Genomic DNA, 18,678 nt, shown 5'->3' with positions numbered 1-18,678 from the left:
GTGAGATTCTCACCGGTTTTGTAATTTTTTTTTTTACAAAACAGAATTTTTTTAATTAATTTATTTTTTGTATTGAAATATTATAAATGTTTAATATATTTCTTTGAAAATAGATGAAATACATATAATTTGATTTATTAGAAAGACTGCGACAAATAATCTACATCAATATTTTTCAGGCCGGATTTTTCACGACTGTAAGAAAAATTAATAAATTCCTTTTTGTGTTACTTGAAAAAAATAAATATGCTTTGAATTTGAGTTATTGATCGCGGTTTAAAAGTCACTTCTAGGTAATACAGAAAAATATTGTGATCCTTCTAGTACATTTAATTTCTAAAAAATTGTATCTATTTTGAAAATTCTTTTTTAATAACAATCATTAAATAATTTAAAGTTTTTGTTTTTTTCAAAAATAGATTTAACTTTTTAGAAATTAAATATAACTAGAAGGATGACAATAATTTCTGTATTTACTTAGAAGTGATTTTTGAACCGGGATCAATATCTCAGAATCCAAGTATTTTTTTTAATAACATATAAAAATATATATTAATTTTTCTTATAGCCACGAAAAATCCGGCCTGAAAAATGTTGATCCGGATTATTTGTCGTAGTCTTTCTAAAAAATCAAAATATATTGTATTTCATCTATTTTTACAAAATATATTAAACATTTATAATATTTCAATACAAAAAATAAATAAATTAAAAAACTTTAACCCCTGTTTGGCAACAAGACAAGTGAGGAATAATTTTTGAATAAGTTTTGTCCTGTTTTATCCATGACAGGGAGAACTATTAGAAGAACTTTCGAAATAAATTATACATATATTTGAAAGAAAAAATTATTTTATGAAAAGTTATAATATAAATAGGTAATAGTTAATTAAATATTGAGGACGGTTCAAATGTCTTCATTTTTTATTTTCATTGTGTCTCCATTTAAAAATTTCAATAACTCAAAATCTAAAACTTAAATAGTCAAAATAAAACCGTGGAATATGATCTACATCATTTTATCTATGCACATGTAAAAAATTATGACATTCTAATTTAATTTTGGTTGTCAACATGAGCTTGTAAAAAATATACTAATGTGAATAATTTAGAAACGTTGATTTTTCAACTTATTAATTCACATAAAAACACAATTGACATGTGATAATTTTTTATGAACACATAGAGAAAATAACATAGGTCATATCCAACCGTTTTATTTTAACTTTTAATTATCACGTCCAATTCCCACGGTATCCTACAACCAAACACGCTGTGATGCAGCAGCTGCCAGAGGATACCAGCGACAGTGTGGGGATTGCAGGAGTGTATGAACTGCGGAGACACTTGGGAATTTTTTTTTTCCGATTTTTGTACCCTAATAGTAATATCACTTCTCTTTTCATTATAATCTGTTGTAATTAATATAGAAACCGAGGTGTTGTGAATACTCTTTTATTTTTAGTACAAATGTTTTTTTTTTTAAATAATTTTTAATACAAATGTTAGAGGCAATGTTTAATCTCTAACCTTAAAAAAATATTCTTGATAGTCATTTTTTTATGCAAGTAAAATAAAAATAACATTACCACTGGGTGAAATCTCTGTTTCACTATTTCTATGTACACAAAGCAAACTTTTTACAATGTATTTACTAACTAGCAAGAGATATGACCGTTTTATTATTTATATAATTATATTAAATAATCACAAAGTAGCAATATATATTGACTGGATGCTCTTTTTTTAATTCGAAGAAAGAAAGGGATAATCGGTATAGCCCACAACTGGATCTGGAATATAGAAGGTGCTCCTATTGTACTTGTTCAAAGGTGCATCCAATTCAAACCTCTTAGGCAAATCAGTGTACCCGCTCGAGACTGCCTTGTTTCCCCCTTCTCTATCATACCAACCAGCCACAATAAAAGTACCATTGAATGCTTTCTTCATGGGTAAAAGACTATGTGGCGTCTCGATTTTTTCACCGAATTGTATCATCCTTGGTTCTATCATGTGGCAGTACATAATGCCAAATTTGTTGAGGGCATTCACCATGTACGGTCCAAGCGCCCCAGGGTTTGAATCGCCTGATTGTTGGTAATTTGCGAATGGAGAAAGTTTGATACCAACCCACTCATGTCCTATTTCTTTTGATACAGACTCAACAATTTCAAGTGCGAAGCGGCAACGGTTCTCAAGGCTGCCACCATACTGGTCAGTACGATCATTGATTTCGTCTTTCAAGAACTGTTCAATTAGGTATCCATGAGCTGCATGAATCTCAACACCATCAAAACCTACATGATTTGGAAAGAAATATATTTCTATTAAAACTGGTTCAGTATGGGTATCTTGATCATGGAGTAATTTGTATAGAATAACCGAATAAGTAGAACCATGTATAGTTGAAAAAGAAAAAGGATCCCAACTATGTAGCACTTTTGAAAGTACAACATCAAACAATTCGAAGTATATTAGTAATGGTCCATTATTACCACAATATACCAGCATATGAGAGAATTAGACAAAATTAGAGAAAACTCCTTGACAACAATACTCACATTAGAGATTTGGAGTTTTATAAGTAAATTAACTAATATCAAATAATTAAAAAAAGCTCGTTAGGGGCGCAAATCAAAATATCAGACTAGTGTGATGACAGCCAATACTGTAAAATAAGCTTCTACCTGCTTCAATGGCATTTCGAGCAGCAAGCCTAAAATCATTGACAATTTTTGGGATCTCATCGGTCTCTAATCTTCTCGGTGGCGAGTATTCTTACGTGTCCCCATTGGCAAGCTTTTGTGGTGCCAGTGGCTTGTCAGTAGATGAAATTGGGACTTGGCCATTTGGTTGGAACTCTGCCATGGTTAAATTGCTTGTAATTATAAACTAACAATAGAACCAAATAAAGAGCACATGCAAGGTGGTAGATTATCAACGTACCACCAAGTTTCGCATAATTTATGATTTGATATCAATGTTCATGGTTTAATTTGTAATCTGAAGTATTTACTTGTGTGTTAATTGGCCAATATACATATGCCCCATGAAATCAGAATCTAACATGCATTGCTTAAGTCATAAACATAATCACTTCATTGTCACCATTTCATATTAGATTTAATAAAAGTATAAAACCTCGGCCAAGAGTAAAAAAGAGAACTTACGGTACTTTGAAGCCCTTCCTGTATGCCAAATATGGCAAAAGAATATGCCGCCTTTCGCATGAACGACATCAAAGATTGGCTTCCATGCTTCCACTTGTTCTTTTGTAAATGACAGGCGTATCTGGAAAGCTGCCAATAGTGTAAATTTGCAGCAAATGTTATTTATGGAAACAGAAAAGTTTCAGTCCAGGGCCCCTCATAAAATGGTATATGCACTATAAAAGCTCCACTGGATTCCCCAACTTGCCACTTCCTAAATCCCGAATCAATACCCAACAACCGTAAGATCTTATCCTCGTCAATGGAGCAAGGACAATTCTACAAAATTGTAAAGAATTATGAGAAATGGAACAAGAAGTCTCATAAATATAAATTACTTATGGGATATACTTATGCAAAAGATTTCTGACAAGCAATGTATACAGCGTTTTAAACCAACCTAACATAAATTACTGATGGGATATAATTAAAGCTGATGGTTGTTGCCGACAATGCGACAATTCCATGTGTTCATCTTTTTACTTAATGGAGTTGCTAAATTTTTTGAAAAAGATCAAATTAATTAGTAAGGTAAGCTTAAAATAATCAAGAATGTTGTATTTAACTGACCTGTGTGAGAGTTGGAATGGGCCCATCTTGTAAGGCGTGAGTAGAGGAATTGTTGGTGCCATTGCTAACTAGCTCTCTCTCCTTATTCAATAATCGGATCTCTATGTTTTTTTCTTCTTCTTTTTAATTCAAATGCGGTAGAAGGATCTCTATTTATAGGAGCCAGTATATCGTCATCGATGACTTACAACAATGAACAGAGAACAAAGAGCCTGTCTTTGTTTTTTGTACTTCTCTAATTGGCAAACGACAAAAACAGAAGTCACAATAATATAAGAGAGGAAGAAAAGAGTCAAAAAAGACATTCCTAGTAAAAAGAAGCCTCCATTGAATCCATTCTAAACTGGTCATCCACGCCAAACAAAATACAGATACCAAATCATGTATCACGTTAATAAATTCGGTTTTAAAAAGTAAACCGAACCGATCCATTAAATTGAAAAAACCAAACCGTTTAATCCAATCTAAATCAGTTCGGTTCAAAACCAATTAAACCGGACCCAATGAACACCCCTACAGATACCAAATCATGTATCACATTAATAAGCACTGTTAGGTACTTCTGAACTTTTGTTTTTTGTTATCCCGCATAGTGAAATATCTTTTTTACTAGCCCACAAACATAGTCACAAGATTCGCGAATAATTTGTTTTTTTTTTGGTGATGACGAACTGAATGCCGAATTATTCAGTTGACCAAACTTTGACCGAATTATTCCCGAATAATTTGCAAATTTTATGAACTTTTCCGGCACTTTACCAACTATTCGCGATTTTTTTCCGAATTTTTCCCAGAAATCTTTTTTTGTTTTTTTTTTTGCTTCCGTGTAGGACTGAAATCTCTGGTCTGAATAATTCCAATCCCGAATTATACCTGAATTATTCCAGAATCACAAGTTTTTGATTTCACCGAACTGAACCTGAATAATTCATTTGTCACTGTGTCCACAAATGCAATTTTGTTTTGAGTTACTGCAATTCCAATTAAGGCTGAAACGCTCAGTCAAAACTCTGATTTTTGCTGGATTCCTTGCCTATTGTTGCAACGCATGGGCTGCATGTTTTCTCCCGTCTTTAGCATTTCGCCGCAATCCCCTTTTATTTTTCACAAATGATCACCTTTTTGTTTTCTAATGGGAGCCGGCTAGCTACAACCAACAAGCAAAGTTTGTGTTTTCTATCAATTATAACACTACTTGTGTTAATAGGAGATTGAAAATCAGTGTTTTTTCAGAAAATTTTGGACCATTAAAAACAGTGATTTTGAAAAATTCTAAAAAAATAGTAAAAAATTTCCAAAAAATATAAAATTTGATCTCCAAGCACAATTTAATATGGATATTAACTTGAATGGTTCGGATCGACGTTTTGAACTTTGCAACTAGATATATGAGCGCAAATTAAAACACCCACTTTAATTTGCAAAGTATGATAGCCTTTTGTATAGAGAGAGAGAGAGAGTAAGGCTACCATGCTTTGCAAATTAAAGTGAGTGTTTTAATTTGCGCTCATATCTCTAGTTTTAAAGTTCAAAACGTCGACCCGAACCGTTCAAGTTGATATCCATATTAAATTATACTTGGAGACCAAATTTTATATTTTTTGGATATTTTTTACTATTTTTAAATTTTTTTCAAAATCACTGTTTTTCAGAGAAATTCTAGACCATCAAAAACTGCGATTTTGAAAAATTTAGTAGTCTTTTTGCCCTTTTTTTATTCATAAATTTTAATGAATAATAAGGGTGTGGAGATTAAATGTTAAGCTGTACTAATTAAAAAGATTCTGTTTGACAATTAAGCTTGATAAAATGCTCAAGTCAGGTAGAATCATAACTTAAAAATATGAACAAGCTTAAAAAAAATGGACAAAAGTATACTAAAAAGGTGATTAAACTATAACATTTAGGTTATAATTTGTATGCGAAGAAGAAAATTTTATTTTAGTTTCGAATGTATAGGTCTTGAGAAAGCAAGTATTGCTTAAGTATGTTTGAATAAGGTTGTGAATAATGTGATCGTGGCTGAAAAGGATGTTTGAATATTATTGCTTCTGGCGCAAAAGAAAAGAAAAGAAAAATAATTGCTCATTACTAAACTTACATAAGATTTTTAATATTATCTCTTTACTTTTTTCTTCATCTGACTCAATTTCTTCTGGTCAAGAGATTTGAAGTTTTATCCCCTGTTTGGCAACAAGATAAGTGAGGAATAATTCCGGAATAATTCCGGAATAAGTTTTGTCCTGTTTTATCCTCAAGTTTTATCCCTGTCACGTGTGCTCACGTCATGTATGGTCACGGCGTGACTACATGTGACGTGACCATCCACCACCATTTTGATCACGTCATTAGGGCTGTCAAAAAAGCTCGCGGCTCGTGGCTCACCTCTAGCTCGCTCCCTAACAGCTCGCTCGGTAGTAGACCGAGCTGTTAACGAGCCAGCTCGGCTCAGGCTCGGACCAAAATAAACGAGCTAAGCTACAGTGAATTTAGAGTTTAGTCCCGTATAATTTCAAGTCCAGTCCCATTTTTAAAAGCGCAATTATGCAAAATTGATGTATTTTTGATTTGGGAAGAAATGATATGGCTTTAGTTGCTTGAAGATGTGTCTGCTGGACAATTTCTTAAATTTTTTGAATGAGATTTCTTAAATTATTTTTGAATTTGTATAATAACAGCCCAATAAAGCCCAACGAGCCAGCTCGCGAGCTAGCTCGGGCTGGCTTGTCACAAGCTGAGCCAGGAGTTTTGGCTCGGGTGACCTAGGTCCAGCTAGCTCGGTCCAGGCTCGGGCCAAAATAAACGAGCTGAGCTAAGGCCCAGCTCGTTTACAGCCCTACACGTCATGTCATGTGATAAAAAAAAAAGTTGATCACATCACGTCAACTGAGCAAATCACGGTGTGTTTGTCACGTCACGTATTTTCTTTTCTAGTAGCAGCTGCCAAAGGATACCAGCGAGAGGGTGCGGACTGCAGAGACGCTTGAGAAATTTTTCTTCCAATTTCTATACCCTAGTAGTAACACTTCCCTTTTCATTATAATCTGTTGTAATTAATATAGAAACCGAGGTGTTGTGAATACTTTTTTTTATTTTTAATACAAATGGTTTTTTTAAAAATCATTTTTAATACAAATGTTAGAGGCAATGTTTAGTCTCTAACCTTCAAACAAATATTCTTGATAGTCATGTTTTTATGAAAGTAAAATAAAAATAACATTATCACCGGGAGAAATCTCTGTTTCGCTATTTCTATGTACTCAAAGCAAACTTTTTACAATGTATTTAGCAGGGCCGGTTCTGAAGATTTTGAGGCCTGGGCGGAAGAAAATTTTGAGCCCTTTATATATACCAGTGTTGTAAAAACGGTCTTAACGGTCGATTATATGCATGTTTAATCATTAACAGCGGTCAAACCGTTATGAATACACTTATCGAAGGTCTATTAGTAAATTTTTTTTATTAATCGGCCGATTATTCTCGATTATTCAGTTTATTCTCGTTAGATCGTCCGTTTATTTCTGTTTATTCTCATTTATTTTCGTTTATTCCAGTGATTATTTATTTTTACATTGTTTTTTTTTTCTGTAACTGTGTGATAATAAGTTTCATAAATCATGTATTGCAGTTTTATTTGTACTTGGTTATGTTGGCTTTTGGGAGCCCTCGACTTATCTGTTTGACTAGATTTGTAAAACATACATAATTGCATTTTACAGTTTTCCTCTTGAGTATTTGTGCAGGTTTATGACAAGTGAAGGAATAGTAATTACACATCAACGATGGATTAATACACTGCAATATAACATCATGGATGTGGTCATGAAGGCACAAGACACTGAATAGCAAAAATATTAATACAAGATTAAGGATAATGTATATGTAAGATTGATAAAATAAGCTTGAGATTGACTTAAGTGAGGTCTACCGTTGTCACGGTCCAGTGACCATGATACGGAATAAATAAATCATGTACAAATCCCGTGATGCATAAAATAGGATCAAGCGTCACCAAACGCTTATCCTTCCAGAGGATTACCGTGGTGGGAACTGTTGTCACGGTCATCTACCGTGATCAATAGTAACCACCGTTACACTCCAAACCACTCCGATTGACCTACCATTGTGACGGTCCCCTGTACCGTTCCAACGGTCAGCACCACTTACTTCATTTTTATCAGCTCTCGATAAATAGAATCTATACCAAGGTTTGGAGTATCACTCTAGCCGCCTCCAACTTCAATATTTCGTATTTACAGATATAGAGAAAGTCGTTGTTGCTTGTGCACTACAACTTCAATATACACAATCAATCTCAAGCTTATTCAATCAATCAACCAACTCCTAGAGTGATCCTGCGTGATCGAATCATTTACTACTTCGAGCTTTGTGCTCACCTTGCAATCCTTGAAGTCCTTGTGACTCGGATTGTGTTGTTAGGGCTGTGTGATTTCCCAGAAGAATTGTAAGGGCTCACCGGTTCCATCTTGTACTCCTTTCTTATTGGGTAAAGAAAGGCGCACCATCTAGAAGGTCGCGAGCCCCGGAGACGTAGGCGTTAGTGCCGAACTCCGTAAACAACTCTCGTGTCAAGTGTCTCTAAACTCTACTATTTACTTTACATTTTGTTTTAGACAAAGTTATTCTAGTTTCCGCCAAGAGTAACTTATAGACACGTTAGAATATTATCACTTAGACCAAAAAATATAAAAAGGCCTATTCACCCCCCCCCCCCCCCTCCCTCTAGGTGCCTTTGAGAGCACCATACACCTCAGTTCTTCCTTTAAACCCGTTAAGAAATTGGTTGTGAAAAATGACTCGTCATACATTGGGTTTTCTCTTAGCAGCAACAACCGCAATTCATCAAACTTACTCCTGTAAGCCTTTAGTTTCCCAACTTGCTTCAAGTTTTACATTTCTCCCAAAACTCCAATACTCTATTTGGGTTCAAATATTTCTAGCAATTCATTCTTAAATACTTTTCATGTCATTTGCCCCCCTTCTAAACACAATCCCTGACACCAAATTTCCGCTTCTTCAACCATGTAAATGGAAGCAAACTCGAATTTTTGCCAAGGCATAATTTGGTATATTTTGAAATACCTCTCACTTTTGTACAACCGACTTCTAGGTCTAGTCCCATAAAATACTGAAAATTCAATTCTCGATGTGGGTATGTGTCTTGGGATTTTATTTTGGGTATTTGGCAATATCAGGTTCTGGTTATACGGCACGTTTGGTCTTATTGCCGTATTTTGTTGGTTATATTGGTTTGGAAATGGTACGGAAAATGTATTTTGGTTTTGGTTCATAGTGCATTGACGAGTGTTGTAAGAGTTTAGGTTTTGATTGAGGTTAGGGCCTAGTGGAGTTTGGTTTTGTGTAAATGGTGGACTCTGTGGAGTTTGTGCACTGGAGCTAGCACCATTGGGACTAGGTTCTTCACTAACTACTTGCTTTCCCAAGTACCGAACAAATAATATTTTTAAGTCATGTTTCATTACCAATTGATCACTCTTGGTCATAAACTCATCAATCTTATTAAACTTTTCCTCAAGATCCCCACTTAATTATACCTTGTGATCACTAGCGTTGGATTGTCGATTTGCGTTGTCATCCATCAAACACGCCATTCTTCTCTCCAAGCTCTCTAGTTGATCTTGCAGCCCTTGGATCTTGCAACCCTTGGACAGTATTGGCTTGCTCTTCCATGGTTTGTTGACGTGTTACGGGCATTTCCTAGGTCTATGGACAAGGTTCTGATACCAATTGTTATGATTTGGCTTAGGAAAAACTAAGTAGCACTAGTGTGGTAGAATATTTTTGGTATTTTTGTATAAATTGAAGGAAATAAAGGAAATAAAGATAGAGAATATTAAAGATAAATTTAAATAACATAAATTTCATTCATTCAAAGCTTAGTTCTAAGGATACAAGGGTCACATACTTAAATAGAAATGCAAAAAGTAAAGACACACAAACACATGAGTAAAGACATACAAACAACATGCTAGGACATACAAACAACATGAAAAGAAATGCAAACTGAATGTAAAGACACCAACTTTGTGACCCTAACATGCCCTCGGCATGATTTATATTTTGGGCTCGTTGCGGGCTAGAATGCTTTAGTGGGCCAAGCTATGGTGAGTTGTAACATATAATTATATTAAAGAATCACAAAGTAGCAATATATATTAACTGGATGCTCTTCTTTTAATTCGAAGAAAGAGACGGATAATCGGTATAGCCCACAACTGGATCTGGAAAATAAAAGGTGCTCCTATTATACTTGTTCAAAGGTGCATCCAATTCAAACCTCTTAGGCAAGTCTGGGTTTGCCAGAAAAATTCGACCGTATGCAACCAAATCAGTGTACCCGCTTGAGACTGCCTTGTTTCCGTCTTCTCTATCATACCCACCAGCCACAATAAAAGTACCATTGAATGCTTTCCTCATGGGTAAAAGACTATGTGGCGTCTCGATTTTTTCACCGAATTGTATCATCCTTGGTTCTATCATGTGGCAGTACATAATGCCAAATTTGTTGAGGGCATTCACCAAGTACAGTCCAAGTGCCTCAGGGTTTGAATCCCCTGAATATTGCTGGTAATTAGCGAATGGAGAAAGTCTAATACCAACCCGCTCGGGTCCTATTTCTTTTGATACAGACTCAACAATTTCAAGTGCGAAGCAGCAACGGTTCTCAAGGCTGCCGCCATACTGGTCAGTACGATCATTGATTTCGTCTTTCAAGAACTGTTCAATTAGGTATCCATGAGCTCCATGAATCTCAACACCATCAAAACCTACATGATATGGAAAGAAAAATATATTTCTATTAAAACTAGTTCAGCATGGGTATCTTGATCATGGAGTAATTTGTATAGAATAACCAAATAAGTAGAACCATTTATAGTTGAAAAAGAAAAAGGATCCCAACTATGTAGCACTTTTGAAAGTACAACATCAAAACAATTCGAAGTATATTGGTAATGGTCCATTATTACCACAATATACCAGCACAGCCTGTGTCGTGATGGCATATGAGAAAATTAGAGAAAACTCCTTGACAACAACTTAACACCGGCATCCAACAATACTCACATTAGTGATTTCGAGTTTCATAAGTAAATTAACTAATATCAAATAATTAAAAAAAGCTCGTTAGGGGTGCAAATCAAAATATCAGACTAGTGTGATAACAGCCAATACTGTAAAATAAGCTTGTACCTGCTTCAATGGCATTTCGAGCAGCAAGTCTAAAATCATTGACAATTTTTGGGATCTCATCGGTCTCTAATCTTCTCGGTGGCGAGTGTTCTGTCGTGTCCCCATTGGCAAGCTTTTGTGGTGCCAGTGGCTTGTCAGTAGATGAAATTGGGGCTTGGCCATTTGGTTGGAACTCTGCCATGGTTAAATTGCTTGTAATTAGAAACTAAGAAAAGAACCAAATAAAGAGCACAGGCAAGGTGGTAGATTATCAATGTACCACCAAGTTTCGCAGAATTTATGATTTGATATCAATGTTCATGGTTTAATTTGTAATATGAAATATTTACTTACGTGTTAATTGGCCAATATACATATGCCCCATGAAATCAAAATCTAACATGCATTGCTTAAGTCATAAACATTATCACTTCATTGTCACCATTTCATATTAGATTTAATAAAAGTATAAAACATCGGCCAAGAGTAAAAAAGAGAACTTACCGTACTTTGAAGCCCTTCCAACATGCCAAATCTGGCAAAAGAATATGCCGCCTTTTGCATGAACAGCATCAACGATTGGCTTCCATGCTTCCACTTGTTCTTTTGTCCAAATGCCAGGCGTATCTGGATAGCTGCCAATAGAGTAAATTTGCGACAAATGCCAGGGATGGAAACAAAAAAGTTTCAGTTCAGGGGCCCCTCATAAAATGGTATAGGCACTATAAAATCTCCACTAGATTCCCCAACTTGCAACTGCCTAAATCCCGAATCAATTCCCAACAACGGTAAAAGTAAAACTAACCCTGCCTTTGGTAATTAACCCCGCAATTGGGTAATTACTAACTAAAAATTGCACAAAGCTTCTATTGAGTCCATTTACTCTAAATTGTGAAATAAAACGTAAATCGTGCTAATCAAAGGAGAAAATATTACCCCTGTGCAGTATCAGAAATACCAGTTGCCTCAGTGATCAAAAGACCACCTGGGGTTGTTCTCTGAGAATAATACAATATAGCATGTGGCTGAGGTACATTACCGAAAGATCTTATCCTTGTCAGTGGAGCAAGGACAATTCTGGAAAATTGTTAAAAACTATGAGAAATGGAACAAGAAGTCTCATAAATATAAATTACTTATGGGATATAATTAAGGCCGATAGTTGTTGCCGACAATTCCATGTGTTCATCTTTTTACTTAACGGAATTGCTAAATTTTTTGAAGAAAGATCAAATTAATGAGTAAGTTAAGTTCAAAATAATCAAGAATATTGTATTTAACTTACTGATAACCTGTGCTGGCATTTACAACTGAAGCTGATAACTGGTTCATAATATTTTTGCATAATATGAATAATTTTAATGAAGACACAATTAGTAAGGGTGCAAATACCGTGCGAAAATTAGATATGGATATCCGATATCCGAATATCCGTGCGAATACGGATACAGATATGGTTTTAACTTTTAAATTTTAATTATCCGTATCCGAATAATAGATATATTTTATATAGTTTAATATATATTATAAAAAGGAAATTATGTTATTCACTATTATAAAAAGCGGATATCCGTATCCATTTAATATCTGATTTGTATCCGTATCTGTCTAATATCCGATTTGTATCCGTATCCAAAAAATAAAAGCGGATACGGATATGGTTCTACCACTATCCAATTCCGTATCCGATCCGTTTGCACCCCTAACAATTAGGGATTCATATCCTCCTAGGTATTGCAGAGGATTACCCTCACTTTACGGTTTGAGATTCAGACTAGCATAGGGGTAGTATTTTTGAGCTTTGAGATTTGTGCCAAGTTAAAAAGAACGGTACAGATCTAGTAATTGTAAAAGATTCCCTTATTAGGTATTGGAGAGGATGTGAATTCAACAATTAGGCCCTGACATGCAATGACATACTATACTGGCACCAAAGCAAAAGATGGAAAAAAAGAAAAGACTTTTCTTTCCCTCAATTGTCCCTCGGCAGAACCAGAGATCATTTTAACTATTCTATCTCAGAAATTCACCTGAATTTCTCCTTCTAAGTGGTATCCACCAATAAATAAGGTCTTTTATTTATTTTATTAAAGAATTGTTTCAGGCAAAAATCAAGAATTAAGCAACATAAAAAAAATATATATTAAATTAAGTGATTAATATCGGTGGCACTGACCTGTGCGAGAGTTGGAACGGGCCCATCTTGTAAGGCGTGAGTAGAGGAATTGTTGGTGCCATTGCTCACTAGCTCTCTCTATGTTTTATTCTTCTTCTTTTTTATTTATAGGAGCCAGTATCGATGACTTATTACAACAATGAACAGAGAACAAAGAGCCGTCTTTGTTTTTTGTACTTTTCTAATTGGCAAACAACAAAAACAAAAGTCACAATAAAATAAACATTCCTAGTAAAAAGAAGCCTCCATTGAATCCATTCTATGCTGGCTTTGATTTAAGCCCGAATTTCAACTTCCGAATCAATTACCAAATTTTGTGGGTGATGACCCGATAATGTATTAATTCAAAAATTGTTCAACTGTAATTTTTTTTTGTGAAATTCGATAGTTTTAAGTATGAGAACTAGGTTGTTCTTAAGCTCACCAGTTTGGTGAGCTTAACTTCAAAATCTATTAAATTACCTTCAAATAATAAATTCAAAACATTGAAATCGATTTACTTTGCGAGTGATGAATTTACATGTAAAACTTTTATAATTTTGAATTAGTTTTGTATAAAGTCAAGTGGTCAAAAAGTGTTAGAAAAATGAATGCACTGAAATTAATTTATAAACCTTCTAATTTTGACTGCTTGACTTTATACTAAAATAATTCAAAAACTTAAAATCTTTGCATGTAAATTAATCTCTTGTGAAGTAGATAGATTTCAACGGCTTGAATTTGTCATTTGAAACCGATATAATATATTTTGAAGTCAAGCTCACCAAACACCTTGGTGAGCTTAAGAACACCCTAGTTTTACTCCTATTATATATTGTATATGTTATCATGAACATTAAAAAAATGATAAATTTTGGTGTTAGTTTAATTGTTTCTAAAATATCTTAAAATTTGAAATGATTTATATTTGTAAGTTAATATCAAATAACATCAAATTTACATAAAATTTGATATATAATTGTTTCTATATTTTTTTAAAATATCGCCAAGATTTCTAAGTTACCTCATTATTTATACACTTTTTAACTTTAATAATTTTTTAAGCAAATCCATAACTATATTCGTTGTTTCGCATGACTATAAAGTCATGAATAAATTTCATTAATGTCACCGTAAAGTCGTTAATTTGGAGCATCTCTATTTTAGAGAGCTTAAATTAATTAATTAGGATATAACTCATTTACTTCCCATTTATTTTTCTATTTACTGCTTTGATCTAGTTATGTCATTTAAAAGTTATTGTAATCATATAGAATTGTGTTATGATAATTAAGCTAGGCCTTAAATTTAGTAGCCTTTTTGCCCATTTTTTTATTCATAAATTTTAATGAATGAGGGTGTGGAGATTAAATGTTAAGCTGCACTAAAGAGAATCTGTTCGATAATTATGCTTGACAAAATACTCAAATCAGATAAAATCATAACTTAAAAACATAAACAAGCTTGAAAAAAATGGGCAAAAGATAGACTAAAAGGTGATTTCAAACTTTATAAGAAGTACTTATTTTGTAAGCTTAAAACTCCTTAGAATCATAAGCTCAAGAGAAGGCTTAATTCGAAGTTGCCAATAAAGTGCAATAGAGACTTCTCTATTATCCAGTACTTATTCCGTTGACTGAACTTTGACTAAATTATTTCCGAATAATTCGCAAATTTTACAAATTTTTCTTGAATTTTATGAACTATTCGCGAATTTTTTCCGAATTCTTCCCAGTATATTTTTTCCAAATTTTTTCCGATTTTTTTCCAAATTTTTTCCAATCTTTGACATTTCACCGCAATCCCCTTTTATTTTTCACAAATGATCACCTTTTAGTTTTCTAATGGGAGCCCGCTACAACCAGCAAGTTTTTTACATGCTTTTTTTAGTGGTAAATATGTCATGCATGATTCATTCACTCGTATGTTTTATCTAATTAGCCCATCTGTCTCTTTCTCTTTGATCTTTAGAACGAGCAGATTGCATCTGTGCTTCTCTTATCCAAGGCCGGTCCTGATGCTGGACAGCCAAGGCGATCACCCCGGACCCTAAAATTCAAGAGGGTTCAAAAAAAAAATATATTTTGTATATATTAAAAAAAATTAATATGTATATATTAAAAATAAATAATATATTAGAGCTCAAACTTTTCTATAAATAGGTACAATCCATTGGTATATTAATAAAAAATTTGTATATGTCATTATTGTAAATAACAATATATATGCACTTGTTGAATGGACAAGATACCGTCAAGCGATTAATCGATATGCGACCGGTTAATCAAAATTATGCGGACGATTTTGAATTTTTATTAAAATTGTGTGTCTGTGTGTCTGTGTATTCATAATTTATTTAACTAATCAAACTTATCAAATAAACTTAATTTAACTTAGTTCTATCATTACAACATGACACTACGCTTAACAATACACACACTTTACATGTGCGGAACATAGTTATTTAATGAATTTTGTTTTTTGAGAATTAAGCGTTTTCAAATACTAATAATATATTATTTGAAAGACGTGAAATATTCCAACATAAAATCACTAAATTTAGTTTGTGATAACAACTTAATTTCATATATGAACATGTCGTACTAATTGAAAAAATGAATACTAATAATATATTTTTTGAAAGACTTGGAAAATTGCAACATAAAAGCACTAAATTTAGTTTGTGCTAACAACTTAATTTCAAATATGAACATTGTTGGCTTTTGGAGCCCTCGACTTACTCGTTTGACTGGATTTGCAAAACATACATAATTGCATTTTACAGTTTTTCTTCTTGAGACATGTGCAGGTTCATGACAACTGGAGATACAATAAATACACATCGAAGATGAATCAATGAACTGCAATATAACATCAAGGATGTGGTTATGAAGCACAAGAGTATGGATAGCAAAAACATAACTCAAGATTAAGGACAATTAATCTGTAAAATTGGTAAAATAAGCTTGAGACTCAACTAAGTGAGGCCTACCATTGCAACTGTCCAGGAACCGTTGTAACGGAATAAATCAAGTCGCAGAAATGACTGCGCCGCGTTGAATCAAATCAAGCGGCTCTAGCCGGAAGTTGAGACAGAGACTTCCGTTGTGGAGACCGTTGCATCCAAATCTGTTCGAACTACCCTACCGTTGTAACGGTCCATGTACCGTTGCAACGGTCAGAACCACTTACTTTCTTTTTGACAGCTCTCTATAAATAGAAGCTATACCAAGGTTTGGATTGACACTCTAGCCGCCCCCAACTTCAATATTTCGTATTTACAGATCTAGAGAAAGCCATTGTTGCTTGTGTGCTTAAACTTCAATACTCACAATCAATCTCAAGCTTATTCAATCAATTACACAACTCCTAGAGTGATCATGTGTGATCAACCCATTTACTACTTTGAGCTGTAGTGCTCACCCGGCAATCCTTGATTCCTCTCGAATCGGATTGACCAACCTGAGCTTTAGTGCTCCTTGTTCGGGCTGTGTGACTTTCCAAAAGATTGTAAGGGCTCACCAGTTTCACTTTGTAATCATTTCTCATTGGTAAAGAAAGGCGCGCCATCTCGAAGGTCGCGGGCCCCGGAGATGTAGCCGTTAGTGCCGAACTCCATAAACAACTTTCGTGTCAAGTGTCTCTAAACTCTACTCTTTACTTTATTTATTTTATACTTTTAGTTTAGGACAAAGTTATTCTAAGTTTCCGTCAATAATAACTTTAGGACACACTTGAACTTTATAACTTAGATTAAAATTTAAAAAAGCCCTATTCACCCCCTCTAGGTGCCTTTGGGACCAACAAGTGGTATCAGAGCAGGAAATTCAAATTAAGGCACACTTAATTTGAATATTGTATTAGATCATAAATATGGCACATCGTACACCAAAATTTGTTAGAGAACCTCCTATGTTAACACCATCTACCAAAAACTTTAGTTATTGGAAAAGGGTTATGACCAACTACATGAAATTGATTGAAGTATGGAAAGCCGTAGAAAATGGTTACACACCGGCCTATAACAAAGACACTACTATAATCACCACCGAATCTAAACTTGCCAAAAGGGTAGATGATCTTGCCATGAATGCCATCATGGGTGCAGTACATGAATCACTATGGATCGTGTTTTCAAACGCTAAAAATGCAAAAGAGATGTGGGATTCTCTTATTACAAAATATGAGGGTAATGATCAAATCAAACGAACCAAACTAGCTGGTTTAGAAACAAAGTTTGAAACCTTTTGTGTAGAAAGTGGTGAGACTGTAGAAGATACTTATAACAGACTTCAACAAATGCAAAATGAATTTATTGAACTTGGACAACCACTATCTAACAATAAGATTGTAGGAAAGCTTTTACGTGTCATGCTTAGGAAACCCGGATGGGAGTCAATGGTGAGTGCGCTAGAGGTACTGTCAGGAGTACAAACCTTCACTCCAGAAGAACTGTTCGCACATCTCAGGAGCTACGAAGAAAAACTTCGACAAACTGAGGATCATAAACCAAATGTTAAACATTCATCCCTACATGCTCAGACTCAACCATCTACAGAGTCAAAAGAATATAACCCACCATCCACCAACTCACAGAATCATGTACTCTCAACCAAGACCGAATTCCTCATCACTATCCTCCAAGGAGCATTACAATTCGAAAGAACTTCAACAGACGGCGATTAGAGAAAAACAAAAGGCAATGTGCATTGTCTGCAGTAAGGAAGGTCATTCCATAGAATCATCCTACACAATTTTTCCCAGCCTGAGAAGAGGTGGTGAGTTTCAAAGTCATCCAGCTCAACTCAGAAGAGAAGGAGCTAAAACCAACCGAGGCGAAACAGCGATGCAAGCCGAAAACAACTCACAATCAAACTGTCGCGATAGTGATGAAGAGGATGCTACTGAGTCTGAGGATGAGGAGATAGTCAACCTGGCACTGGTAGCAAAAATTGATAGTGAGGTATCATCCATCTACAAATCTAAGGTAACTCAACAACTTGATTTGAACAAAATAGTGTATGACGATAAGATAGAAAGTAGAGTTCACTCCACTGATGAAATGGTTATGGAATTCGAATCAAACAAAATCACATCCACCATAACAACATTCATAGAGGAAATCCATGATAATCTACTTAGAGAAAATAGTAGGATTCAATCTATGCACTCAAATATCTTGAGTTTAGAAACAAAAGTGAAAGGATTAGAGTCTATAGTGATAGAACTAGATACTAAGAGTATGCATGTGAGTGAAAGTGAGGGTCTCGAAAACACTAAATACAAATTGAACTCTAAAACTCAAAATCAGGAAATCCAAATCACACAACATGGGAAGACTGAGTTAAATTGTCAATGCATGTCACTCTCACAAGAAATTGAAACACTAAAAACAATCTTACACCATTTAGAATTAGAAAATACTACATTAAAGTTAAGTAGGAGATGTAAAAATATCAATAATCCAGATCCACAAAATTATATTCAAGTAAGTAGTCAATATAGAAACATAAATAAGAGAAAACTTAGGGA

General features: G+C 34.3%; 2 protein-coding genes and 1 pseudogene across 4 annotated transcripts in view; 1 reads left to right on the top strand and 2 right to left on the bottom strand.

Annotated features, from left to right (window-relative positions):
* LOC144566717 (putative 12-oxophytodienoate reductase 11) overlaps positions 1 to 18,678 on the top strand; it is a 73,700-nt gene that overhangs the window by 17,454 nt on the left and 37,568 nt on the right. The window lies entirely within an intron of this gene.
* LOC144566579 (putative 12-oxophytodienoate reductase 11) lies at positions 1,490 to 3,841 on the bottom strand (annotated as a pseudogene). Its single transcript, XR_013515227.1, has 4 exons — positions 3,780 to 3,841; positions 3,171 to 3,346; positions 2,688 to 2,861; positions 1,490 to 2,297 (listed from the first exon to the last, which is right to left on the bottom strand). The product of XR_013515227.1 is annotated as a putative 12-oxophytodienoate reductase 11 (transcript).
* Positions 9,973 to 18,678, bottom strand: part of LOC144566711 (putative 12-oxophytodienoate reductase 11) — a 30,892-nt gene continuing 22,186 nt past the window's right edge. The window contains exons 2-6 of one of the 2 annotated variants that reach the window (XM_078316734.1): positions 13,168 to 13,247; positions 11,928 to 12,068; positions 11,496 to 11,626; positions 11,013 to 11,186; positions 9,973 to 10,588 (exon numbers count right to left, since the gene is read on the bottom strand). In XM_078316734.1, coding sequence (XP_078172860.1) covers positions 9,996 to 10,588; positions 11,013 to 11,186; positions 11,496 to 11,626; positions 11,928 to 12,068; positions 13,168 to 13,229 — 1,101 coding nt within the window. In that variant the 5' untranslated portion in view covers positions 13,230 to 13,247 and the 3' untranslated portion in view covers positions 9,973 to 9,995. Of the gene's footprint in view, positions 10,589 to 11,012; positions 11,187 to 11,495; positions 11,627 to 11,927; positions 12,069 to 13,167; positions 13,248 to 18,678 lie in introns of those variants that run through there. The other variant, XM_078316735.1, reaches the window with a different exon arrangement.

The sequence above is a fragment of the Carex rostrata genome, chromosome 15, assembly GCF_964058835.1.
Source record: "Carex rostrata chromosome 15, lpCarRost1.2, whole genome shotgun sequence".
NCBI lineage: Eukaryota > Viridiplantae > Streptophyta > Magnoliopsida > Poales > Cyperaceae > Carex > Carex rostrata.
Note: the sequence above shows the minus strand (reverse complement) of the source record. Positions and strands in the feature narration are given on the sequence as shown.